This window comes from Chroicocephalus ridibundus, chromosome 7 (genome assembly GCF_963924245.1).
Source record: "Chroicocephalus ridibundus chromosome 7, bChrRid1.1, whole genome shotgun sequence".
NCBI lineage: Eukaryota > Metazoa > Chordata > Aves > Charadriiformes > Laridae > Chroicocephalus > Chroicocephalus ridibundus.
The window spans coordinates 29,876,328-29,888,737 of NC_086290.1; the positions used below are offsets into that span (position 1 = coordinate 29,876,328).

The window sequence follows — 12,410 nt, forward strand, 5'->3', positions numbered from 1 at the left end:
GCAAGCTCTGGATACGAGGCTGCTTTAAAGTGATAGCAGGTTGGATAGATGTGTACATCCACGCTCCTCGGGCTATGCACACAGGCCTCTCGGGAGCATACCTAGAACACGTGTATGTGCTTGACAACCTTTATCACTCGCAGAGCAGCGCGGAGGTGTCCCGGGGTGCTCTGTCCCACCAGGAGGACCGCTAATGCCGATCCTTTTTCGGGCAAACGGACTCCTAGCGCGGCGGAGGGGCGCGACACCTACAGGGACCGGCTGCTCCTCAGGTGAGGAGCCGTGGGCTGCGGAACGGCACTGCCGCCGGGGCTGCCCGCAGCGGCCCTGGCCCGCCCCGCGCGGCTCCCTCGGCTCCGGCCAGCGGCCCCGGCTCGGGGCGCTACGCCGCGGCCGCCGGGCGGGCTCCGCAGCGCGGCCCCGGCCGCTCCGCCTGCGCGGGCAGTGCTGCCCCTACTGCCCGCAGCCAAGATGGCGCCCGCGGCCTCCCCGCCCCTCAGCGGCGGCCCGGGGCGTGTGCCGGAATGCGGGCGGGGCGGGCGATGTGGCGAGGATCGGCCCCCTCCGCCTCCCGGCTGCCGCGCGGCGTTGCCCGGCCGCCAGCCGCCGTGGCCCGGGTAGGCTGCGGGGAGAGGCCGCGGGGGGAGCGGGAGGAGGCCGAGGGCGCGGTAGGTGGCGGCGCGGGGCAGCCGCTGCGTCCCGGGAGCGGGCGGCGGGGCAGCGCCAGGGCTTCTGCCGCGCCCCGCGGGGGACGGGAAAGGCCGCGGCCGGCGCCTCTGCCTGGGCAGCAACTAATCTGCGGGAGTCGCCGCTGCCTGGGTTCCGGGGGCCGGCTGTGGAGCCCGGGGTGGGGGGAGCAGGGCGGTGGCGGCTGTCACTGCCGGGCCGGGGACGCGGAGGGCGGCCGGCCGCCGTCCCCCTCCGGTACCACCGCCGCCTCTCCCCGTGCCCTCAGGGCTCCGGTGTCCCCTCAGCGGCCGTGCTGCTTCCCCTGCTCCGCGCTGACTCCCTGCAAAAAAGAGGGAAAGCGCCAGGAACCTGAGAAACCGGACTTCTCTCTCTCAGGGGTAATAATGTCAGAGACGAAAGCAGCGCGACCTGCCGCCGCGTAATTACCGAGGTCGTCTGTGGGCTTTAAGTATGGATTTTTTTGTTTTTTTTCTTTCCTCCACCAGAGGCCTGAAGGGTATGTTTTCACTTTCAGAGATTAAAACCGAAGCAGCGCTGGCGAAGAACCGACATGCCTGACACTTGTCTGCAGTTGCTTGTGTTGTGCTACGCTGTTTACCCCAAAAGGAGAGACTGACGCCCTGTTATTTTCATCCTTGACTTCTCGGGTTATGATACAACTGTAATAATACAGCAGAAACCGCGGAAGAAGGACGTGGGAACTGAGCATGGTAGGATCTTGAACAAAAGTAGCCGGTATCGACGAGAAGAGGAAGGGAAGGAATGGCATCCCGAGAGAGGCTGTATGAGCTTTGGATGCTTTACTGCAGTAAGGTAAATATTTGACGGGGTGTGTGTGTGTTTCTATGTCTTTTTCCTCTTTTGTTTGGAAGTCAGGTATGTAAAGTGTATCTGTAACGCCTTTTAACACATTTTCGTTCTTGGAAGTTGCATAGGCTTGTCTAGCTTCTGTAAGGATATAACTGCACTTTAGGATATTTACAACCTCATCTCTGGATTTGCTGTTCAGGTTGGGCTTTTTTGTGTGTGAGGTGTGAATTGCACAGTGTTTGTGGCTCAACTTAAGCAGTTATTCTAGCTATCTCTCTTAACTATCTGAATGCGTATGTTGACATAATTGTTTGTTTTGTAGGGCCATGGCTTTATAATTTACTGCTGTCTAGTATTTAGCTTTATACTTACTTTTTTCTGCGCAGCTCCAGTTTCATTTAAACTACATTAGCCAAAGCCTTCACAAAGAGCAGATTTATTAAATTACTCCCAAGCCTTCCTTTGCTGTTTATCACCATAACATCTTAGTACTCCATTAATAATAATGAACTTCCTTCACCTGGCAGGAACATTATTAAAATACTGTCCTGTCTCTATTTGCATTCCACAGTGTAAAACAATTCATGTGTTTAAAGCACAGGTCCTAATTGCCGCCAGACGTGCTGAGTATGTACACAAATTGGATTGCAGATTGTCTAAATAGATATCCGTAAAATAAGGAACGTAACAAAAAATAACTGTAAAGGCAGGGAAAGGACTGGCCTACTGTCATATAGGAACTCAGTGGCAGTGGCAAGGATAGCTTTTGGTGGCCATATTCTCTGGTTTTGTTTTGCCTTTTCTCTTTGCAGTCTCACGCTTCGTAGGTATCACAGTTTCTTAAACTCTTCAAACCAGTAGGACGTTAAGGGTAGAACGGATATTCCCTTGTTCTTGTTCCCAGTTCATTTCTAGGGGAAGCCCATCTCAAGAGCATAGAAAGTGAGATTTTAAGTACAGACCATCTTAAAAACACGAGTGCACAAAGTAGTGGATCAAGATTGCACAAAGTGGTCTTAATTGTAGCTTTTCTTAATTTGTGTGTGTGTGATTGCAACACTAATGCTTTACATGTAGTTAAAAATAAACCAGTGCAAATGTAACACATGGTATGACTTCTTACTGCTACCCGCGTGGGTGATCTGTTGGGTTGAAACATATTTGCGTAGACTTTCGCCATTTAAACTAATGTGGTAGTGCCAATGACAGTAAGAAGTGGACTAGCACTGGAGGAGATGGATGTTTTGCCAGTGAGTTCATTGACGCGAGAAGAACAAAGACACTTGGAACAGACTCCCAAGAATCCAGGCTTTCCTCAGCTTTGGGAGACACAGGGCTGTAGAGATGAGCCAAGCTCTGAACTTCTTTGCACAGGCAGTGTTTGTCTCTTTCCTCCCTAGTTGTTTATAAAATTCTTTTGTGTGTTTTATACCTTCTCCCCCTTTGCTTGAACCTTTCATTCAGATTATATGCTTTCTGTCTCTGCATGCTAGCAGTAAGTTTGCATAAATAAAGAAGTGCTAGTTAGAACGTGTGTTTTAAATGTTGTATGAGGATGTTCTGTTTCTTTATGGGAATGATGCATATGCAATCTCGTCAGCTCTCAGATGGTGGAGGATAGGCTATGAAAAAAAAATCTTTGTATATACTCAGCCTCCATGAGCGCTTGATGATTTTTTTTTTTGGCCTTTTTTCTTCCAGACCCATATATTAAGGGCATGATTAGGTGGATTTGTGTGTCGATAAGGACTTGTTTGTAAGTAGGAAAAAATATTTTTTTAAAATAAAATAGCTGTCTTCAAAATTTGAAGGCAACTAGAGTGACTACAAAAAAGGAGTCTTCACTTTTTTCAGAGTGCTAGACACAAAACTGTTTTTTCCTTCTCTTTCTTTCTCCCTCTCTTTCTCTCAGCTGATTCAAGTTAAAATGATAGCTCATTCTGCTTGAGTAAAGTATCTGGCATAACTGTGTTTCATCCTGGATTAAGTTTGGTGAAGTTAAGAGCAACTGAAGAAGCTAGGTTTTAGGATGTAAAATGTTGTGAAGCCTTAAAGTAAATTAGATTGTTCAGTCATGTATTGCAAACATTGGTGTGCCTGTACTTGGTTCTTCTCAGAGCATCTAGCACAATAGGAAGGTGTAGCAATAAATAATCACCAGTGACAGGATATAGTGGTTTAGGGAGAAGTCTCTTTATACCTGGGGCTGCCCAGTGAAGTGTAGTATCATATCCTGTATGTTGCACTGTCATGACTTTGTTGTGGCTGACATCCTGGGAAGGAAAGCTAGGCAACTTCTCCAAACTACAAAAACTGCTGGAGGGTCACAGCTGAGTAATGTGGGAATTTGTTGTGCCACAAGTCCTAAATATATGGCTTTAGCTTTTGCAGCCTTGATAGCTGAAGAAACAGTGAAATCCAAGCTCCTTTTTTTGTATGATGCTTCAGATTGTTGCCAATAAGTATCCTTGTTTCTCTCCTGCCTTTTTTAGATAATCAGGTCCTTCGTGATAGTGTGTTAAATATAGCACCCTGTGCTAGAGCAGCAAGGCTTTTCACGGCTTTAAAGTGATGGATAATGCTGAGTTACCATCTTACCACTATCCTGGGTCATGACTCTTGTTCTTTGTGATCACTTGACATCTCTGGCAGCGTCAGGTGTCAGTTGCAATAATTACTTTTGTGCAAAGTAACATTAGGAAGGCATTTCTCTATTTTCATTGCCTCTTGTGCAGTTTAGCAATTGGAGATTTGAGCAGACAGCAGCATGTAGCTAGGATCTCTGTGGAAGTGGTCGTTGGATGACACCGTGTATGAGGTGGTTTCTTTTTTTTTTTTCCCCTGAAGATTATGTTTGAGCATCTGCTTAAGTTCACTTTTAGGTGGTATTCAGTTGTTTTTCGTCTGGCAGTTTCTAAGGGCAGTAGCTACAAAGCTGCAGATTACAGTCTGCTGTTTAAGATGCCCAATGGAAATAGTAGCCACATATGATTTATAATGCTTCTGGTGTTGCATGGAAGCAGTTTAAAAAAAAATCATTAAATTTAGTGAAGTTTAGATTTCAGTCACTGGGTTTGAATCACAGCATTGCATTGTTAATAGTCTGAGCTGTCCTGCCCTGAGTTTTTTGTTGCTGTTGGGTTTTTTTCTTCTTTTTTTTTTTTTTTTTTTTGAATGATGATGTCAAACTTTCTGCAAAGAAAGCATTGTTAAGGATGCAACTTGCTGGCATATTTTTTAGTGATTTTCACTTTCAAATTATTTTGTTAATTTTTTTTTCCTTTCAATTCTCTGTAACGTACAATGCTGTTATTCACTTGAATATTGATGTGGGTGTAAGCTGCTGTCCTCTCATCTAGATGTGGGAATGTGTGCATTTTTAAGATAATTGAATTGTGTGTGGAATAGGTAACACAGGTCCTTTCTATAGAAGGCCCTAGGAAAAATTTTCTCCAGTAGGCTAGGTAGACAATGGTAGTATCAAGCATATTGATTGTCAGTTCAAAGCTGTCAATAACCTACACAGGAGCATGAAGCACTTGTTATATAAGTGCATATGCAGCAGATACCTGAAAGTGCTTTGCTAATATAAGTTGGCAGGAGAAGAGCTCTGTTAGGCGAAATGAAGTAGACTGGGGAAAGGACATGCTTTCATGTGTGTCTGTGACCTTTTCATGTTCACGGGACTGAGGTAGTCTCTACCAGTTTTGCCTTGTAGCCTTAAACCAGCATGGCTGTAATAATACTGCTATTGTAATATTAGTTGATTAACCTTTTCTTAGGTGTGTGTTTCATCTTTTCCAGTTGTTCTGGTAGGTATTTCAGATACTTAGACATAAAGCATGTCAGGATTTCTGATATTTTTTGTTTTACTCAGGGATCAGATACCCTTTTACATGGTAAGTGATTTTTATAAAAAAAAAAAATAATCCACAGTTGTCTTCAGGAGGGGTTTCAAAGGCATAAATGCAGGCACTTAGCTGACATATCACCTCAGAAAAATCTTCATTTTTCACTGTATTAAAATGGTTCTGAGCTTTTGCGTATGCTCTTATCTTCAGTAAAGCCCTGATTTTATTTAAACACTGCCTTATGTTGTAGGTGATATAATAGTTTGAAGGGAAAGTTGTGAGTCTGTTCTTCAGCCAGCTTCTGGCCTGTGCTTCACGTTTCAAAGGGGGAACGTTCGATCTTAGTGTCATTAATACAGTAGGGACTCCATGTGTTAGCAGTTGTAAAGCTAATAATAACGTTCTGGTCTTCACTAATGCAGATAGCTTAGACAATCACATCCCTTGCTGTGTTAAAAGCAGCAGACTTGTGAATAAGCTGTCATCTTAAATGCAGTTTCTTATATTTGTACTTACCAAATCTGATTGTATGGAGATAAATATGTTGTAATTTTCTCTCTGGTATAGTGAGGGATATGTATATATTATAAATATCTTGTTTAATATTGTAGCATAGAAAGAGATGTGGTACTTTTTTAAAGGAGGGTATTTTCTAGTACTAGATCAAAGCTGGACAGAAAAAAAACCATGAAATACGACTATATGCATTATTCTAAAAATGTCCTAACGTGGTTAAAGTCCTGTTATTTTGAGTTTTTTTTCCTCATTTCGGGTCCTTATAGGCTGCCTTACAGGAATCAGAAGAAGAATTGCATGAGAAAATAAGTGGTCTTGGGGAGAAATCGTGATTTCTGTGTGAGTCAGGAGCAGACCACTGTGATGAGCGCACTGCTACGAACTGTGGTATACTAGCAGTGCTAGCTTTTCTGTGGTTACACGGCTGTCTCTAAGGTCGGAAGACCATTGCAATGTAAATACTTAGGAGCTGAAGCTTTAACATTAAACATGTGCATTTAACTGGGTTGAGTTAAACTTAACATTTGCATTACAAGGACTAAACAGGTCATTTAAATTAATGTGTACTCTGTGCTGTAAGTGAGAAGAGTCAGTGAAAGAGAATAATTTCCATTCACTCCCTGTTCCCATGTCTTAATCCTAACAACACTATGTAGAATTGAGTTAAATTTGATCTTGAATTGTGAGAATAAATTTATGTGCCTTTGAATCCTTTCAAGGATGTGCTCCCTGGGGGCAGTCAGCCCTCTTGTGTTGGGCCAAAACTAACATAAAAAGGGGACGATTTTATAGTCAAAAAAAGTTGGCTTGGAGCAAGAACATACCAGTGTTCTCAGTGTGTAGCTATACAGTCTTGCTAAGTTGACCTACTGTCTGGCTGTCACTGACAAAAGGGGTCCTGCTGTATTGTCAGCATCCCTTCACTACTCTTTTACAAAGTACGGCATCACAGACAATATTTTATAGTTCAGTTGAATCCGTCAGTCACCTGCATCAAAAGATTGAGGCATTTAATGTGATGTTCAGTAAGTGACAGCAAATGTATACCTTCTGGAAGATTATTACGAAATTACAAGGGATGATTCATCAGTTTATATTAAATAACGTGAGTTTTTGCTTGTAAGAGGTTTTTAACCTCTGTCCCTATATAAAATTGGAAAGTATTTGTAAATAAACTAGAAAAGCTTGTTATCAGATTAGACATGATTGTTGTTGGTCTGCATAAAGCAGTATGATTGAACTGAATTTGTTCACCTAAATGAGGTTGTAGTTGTGTTTCTCAAAGAAATGTGGTTTTACCAAAATTATGCTTAGTTGTGGAGAGACACATGTAATTCAACAAGAATATAATCTTTGACGTTAAACTGTAAGCCCAGTGTGAAACACTGACCTTTGCAATCCAAACATGATTTCATCCTGATTTAGCTTGCACTTGTCTTCCTTCTTGTGCAACTGCTGATTTGTCAGTGATTCATATCACATCACTATATATCACCTTTGTTATACTAGATAAAGAAGTATTCAGCTTATGGCTAGACGAATGCTTGAGCAAACCGAATGTTCAGTAAAAGTAGCTTTTCATAAGTCACTGTCATGTAAACTCGTGCCACTGCTAAAAGTACTGAGTGAAAACTTATTAAACAATTGCTGTGTAAAATATCTTTTCTGCAGATTGTTTTAAGTAAATCTCTGCATTCTGAGAGAGTGTAACTTGTAAAAGAGCACGTCACAGTCACTTGTGGCCATGTGTTGGTGAAAATATCTTTGTTCTGTCTTTATGAGATGCTGAACTAAGAATATAGATAAATAGGATATAGATAAATAGAACAGTTGGTCCTCAATTCTGAATTTACTGTCTGCTATTTAAAAAGGTGTCTCATAGTCCAAGGACTAATATAATTCTGATATTTACAAATATAGAACTTTTCATATAAATAACTGACGTGTATATATGAGGCATTAGTCTCTTAACTTAAGGTAGCCGTTACCTTCTGTAATTATGGACCAGGGCAGCCTTGTGCTGATGGTTGCTCAGACACAGAACAGGGACTCTGCCACAGAGAATGCAGATTTCAGGTTGAGATGAGACAGCAGATGAATCTAAACAGACAGAGATGTAACCATAACATTTTGCAAGCTACAGAGAAATTATTTTTGTTTCTTATCATTCTGTAATGTACTTGGCAATACATATATGTAGCCGCTACTTCTAGATAAAGAAGCATCTGAGGTTTGTCCGTGCTTTTGTTCTAAGATTGAGGGTTTTACTGGTGTCCAGCATGAGACTGAAATTTCTACATGTCCACAGGTTTGTGGATTAGTGCTTTGCAGAATTAATGAGAAACATCCCATTCTAAACATACCAAAAAATGTATTTCAGATCAAGCTTTTACTGAAATGGAAGAATCAAGTGTCTCTTAAATGGAATGATTTATCACAAAGCTAGAAACACAGGCTTCTGGTTGTGTGTGTTGATGTACTAATACAAGAGCGAATTTAACAAACCCTGGTCTGTTGTGTGGTATCTGAGTTATGGCACTTTTATCTTGGTCATCTGGTTCAGATCTGGGGATGGCACGTGTCCTGATAAAAGAATATTGCAGAATCAACTCAAATATGCAGTATGTTTGTGCTGTAATACGGAAATGGGAGAAAGGCTTGCCAGCTGCCTGTGGAACAGCATTCAGCTTAACGCCTGAATCCAAGTGTTGTCAATAGATACTGTTAAAATATTTACATGCTTCAGAAAGGTTAAACAGCTGCCATAGAGGAGAGAAGAGCTTCTTTAATTACTGAGCTTTTCTTGATGAAAGAAATACATATAAGAAGGAAAAAACCCTACCAAAACATGCACATGTTTCAACAGTACAGATAAGCATCTTATTTTTTTTAAAAAGTCATTTGTTCAGGTAACTTTTCTGATTTATCCTCTAGTAAATGGGAGGCTGCTGTTTTAAGTTTGACATATCACTACAGCTCGTCCATGCTGATAAAATATTTGTGTGTGTTGATGCTTTCTCTGATATTTACAGCATTTATGGTAATGTTTGTCCTGTACCTGTAGTAAGCAACAGGAATGAGCGGCGTTAAATAATTGTTTGACCACTGAGTAATACTGCTAACTATGGCTGTGTAAAATTAGGAATTAAATTTTACTGTAAGAATGGCTAATTATACTACTATCTAAAAGCAGAGCATATTTTAAAACAGTGAGGATATTTAAGAGGTTAAATTCCAAAGGCTTTAAAGGCTTTTGAATGCTTTATATAAAGGGCATTTGAGGGAGGCACAAACAAAATCTCAAAATAAATTGATGGTTAAATAGTACTCTTAGATATCACAAAGAGGGCATAAAATCAAACACATGCTAAACTTTTTATTATCTTATAGATGGAAATTTAACATAGAAAATACACTTTTATTTAAATAACCAGTCATAGTAATTCTGGTTTTTAGACTGAAGTTGTGGGGGGATAATCTTTGGGACTTGGGGAGAAATCTTTGAGGACGTATTCCTGAAGTCTGGATGAAAACAGTGAATGCGTTTGCTTTTAAGGGGGAATTGGTACTCTTTTTATTGTCAATTATCATTCACCAGAATCTGCCTAAGAACTTGTAGGAATATCCCATAAGACATTTAAAAACTAGTAAAGAAGCAAAGGCAGAGCAGGGGTTGAAAAAGTAGCACTCACATTGGAAAGAAGAGTTTAGCATTAATACCAGAAACGTCTACAAAAAGCAAAGTGAAAATGAAGCAGTTTGAGTTTGACTCCTTTAATGAGATAGCAGGATTATTCTTTTAGTACTAGTAATTTTTGGAAAGCATTGTACCTTGACGTGGTTTACTGCCACTTTTCAGTTGGAATGTGGAAGGAGAGTTTAGGAACTGAAAAAAGTTTTAGAGGTTATTGAAACTTCTTAATCTAAAAGCATCATGCAAAAAGAGTAAATGCTTGGGTTCTGTGGAAGAGCGATTGGAAATGTTAACCGACGATATACGTGGGGCATCAGCCCAGAGTTTCCAGTGACGTAAAAGTTTTGTAGAAAGTGGTTGTGGTAGATGCAGGCTGCTTGTAAGTCACCTTACCAACTTGGTCAATAAATGTTTGGCTAATGCATTCAATTATGTAAAACTTGGTATTCATTTACCTGTGCATTTGCTGAACTTAGGACTAGCTGGAATGAAGTTTTCCTGATAAATGACCGAAGCTTCATGGGAACAGTAGGCTAAATGGTTTAGCATGTTCTAAGAAGCAAGGAGGGAAAAGGTTTTAGTTGATGTTCCTGATTTTTATTTTGATTTTTAAATAAAATCTGCTAGATTACAGATCTGTTAGATCTGTAGCGTTCACATGCTTTCAAGAGCAAACTTGGAATTTGGGAGAGAAAATACTGTGATGAGTATGGTCCTTTAATATTTGTTGTGTATAATAACCTAAAATACAGAAAAAGGTCTCAAAAATGGCAATGAGTGCAGTGGCTCAGGTGTAGAGTGCATCCAGTTTTTTCTCCACAGGACCCTGCGTCATTCACTGTACCGGATGGCTAAAGGTCTGGGGAATAAAGCAGGGTATAGAGAACAAAGATGTTATTTGCAGAAATCTGACCTTGTTATTTACCAGTGCTAATCATTTAAAAACCGTACCAGCAGAAGTGCAGTGGATGCCAAACAGCAGTTGCGTGCGTAACACAAATTCTGCTATGTCCTAGTTTTTGAGTCTTTGATTATTTTAAGGGTACTTTTGAAAAGTGGATTTGGGGTTTTTTATACCTTCAGTGTACAGTTTGGCTGCAGTACCACATTAATGTAAGGCGTGGCGAGGTTGAGAAGACAAAACCAAAGAGTTAAATACATAGCTAAAGAAATACCAAATTTAACTAAAGCAAATTTTTATAAAGTTATCATGTGACACTTTGAAGCAAATACAGACTTCTTTTTGATAAACTGTACTTGGCCTTTTTTCTTTGTCTGCTGAAAGACTTGACAATATTTAGCTGTTGATATAGTGAAATAATAGGCTGATGTTTTTATGTTGCAGCATCCGCCTCCTTCGTTTCAGTCTGTCTGTGTTAAACTTCTATTGTCTCTTGCATCACACTGAAAGTTAGAAAGTTTATGGGGCAAAAACTGGCTTTGTGTGTGTTGTTGCTAAAACTCAGCCCTTTTCTCCTGTAAAACGATGGCATAACTTCAGGTTTCAAGGCAAAACTTTAAGCCCTTCCTAGGCTATAGTTTGAATTTTCATTAACTTTAGGCTTATCTTGACACTGTAGACTTTTGAATTATTTAGGGTGCTTCTTGTTCCCTTAGGCTTAAAATACAGCTTCCAGCTTTTACTATTGTTGGTTCGTTATGACTTTGATGGGAAAAGTGAATGCTGATAGAATGTAATATGTCACAGTATGGAAAATTCCTGTTAAGTGCAGTGGACTCCAGAAGGCTGAAATACTGTATGCCAGCTTGTACATGGAACTTGCCTAGTGGTATTTTCTTTCAAATATGAAGACACTAAAATCTGAGTTCGGATTAACTAGATTTGTCCCATGGATGGCATCAGTCACATGCCAGTTCCAAGCTACAAGGCCATAATTGTATTGTCATTCAAGAACAACAACAACAAAAGAAGAGCAAGAGAAAGAAAAATAGAGGCTTTACTTCTATTTTAGTAAGAAAACTCTTTCGTTTTGTTCTTACGGTTTTGTTTGGGATCTGAAGTAGAAAGGAAATCGAGTAACGGGTCTCAGATGATTGTCGTTTTCTTTACCCTGAGGCATTAGTGGAAGATTATAATTATTTTTCTTGTTTTGAAAAGAAATATATCAACTTTGACTGCTAATGTCTGTGAGCTAAATTTATCATGACTGACAACTATAGGTATATTTTGGTGTAATTCTCTATGCCAAATGGAAGTTTTTAATTTGTCCCAAAATAGTTGTTTCTATTGTGATTCACTACCACTCCCATTTATAAAACAAATCACCCCACCTTTTTCTTTTAATTCCAGAAATGGAACAGAATGCTTGTGTGAATTTTGAAAAAGGAGGTTTATAATTGCTCTCTGGGAGCCTTTCTGCTTTTGGATCAACAGCTGATTCAAAAATTAGTATTGTGATTAAAATGAAAAGTTATGCCCAAAGGCAATTCCCTTGATAATTAGAATTGATTTATTTAATTTATCAAGGCAATTTACCTAGTTTAGAACAGTTTATCATGGAGTCTTTTATTAATTCTAACTGTAGTGTTGCTGCTATAACAAAGCTTTTCAGGTTTTATTTTGGCATTTTACACATTTGAAGAGTTCACAAAAAACATAAGTACTTTGACATATTTCAGAATAAAGACTGCTAGGAGATAGTGTGCTGAAAATGTTGCCTTCTATGTCTGAAAATATGAGGAGGAAAAAGCTCCCTTAAAGCAAACCTAATCCCCCAATGAATAGTTTATTTCAAACGGTGTCGAGAAATGTTCTACAATTCTGCGTTATGCAGACTACATCAATTAGTTTTAAGACTGTTGAACTCACCAGTGATGTAAAGGCAGTA

General features: G+C 40.4%; 1 protein-coding gene across 11 annotated transcripts in view; it reads left to right on the plus strand.

Annotated features, from left to right (window-relative positions):
- The first annotated feature begins 253 nt into the window (after positions 1-253).
- The window catches only part of NBEAL1 (neurobeachin like 1), an 89,868-nt gene continuing 77,711 nt past the window's right edge, over positions 254-12,410 (plus strand). For 4 of the 11 annotated variants that reach the window (XR_010071948.1, XM_063341077.1, XM_063341085.1 and 1 more), the window contains exons 1-2: positions 690-1,067; positions 1,205-1,503. Coding sequence is in view for 9 of the 11 variants with exons in the window: in XM_063341077.1 (XP_063197147.1) it covers positions 1,453-1,503 (51 nt within the window). In the remaining 2 variants the exon portion in view is untranslated. The other 7 variants (XM_063341084.1, XM_063341081.1, XM_063341082.1 and 4 more) reach the window with 7 other exon arrangements.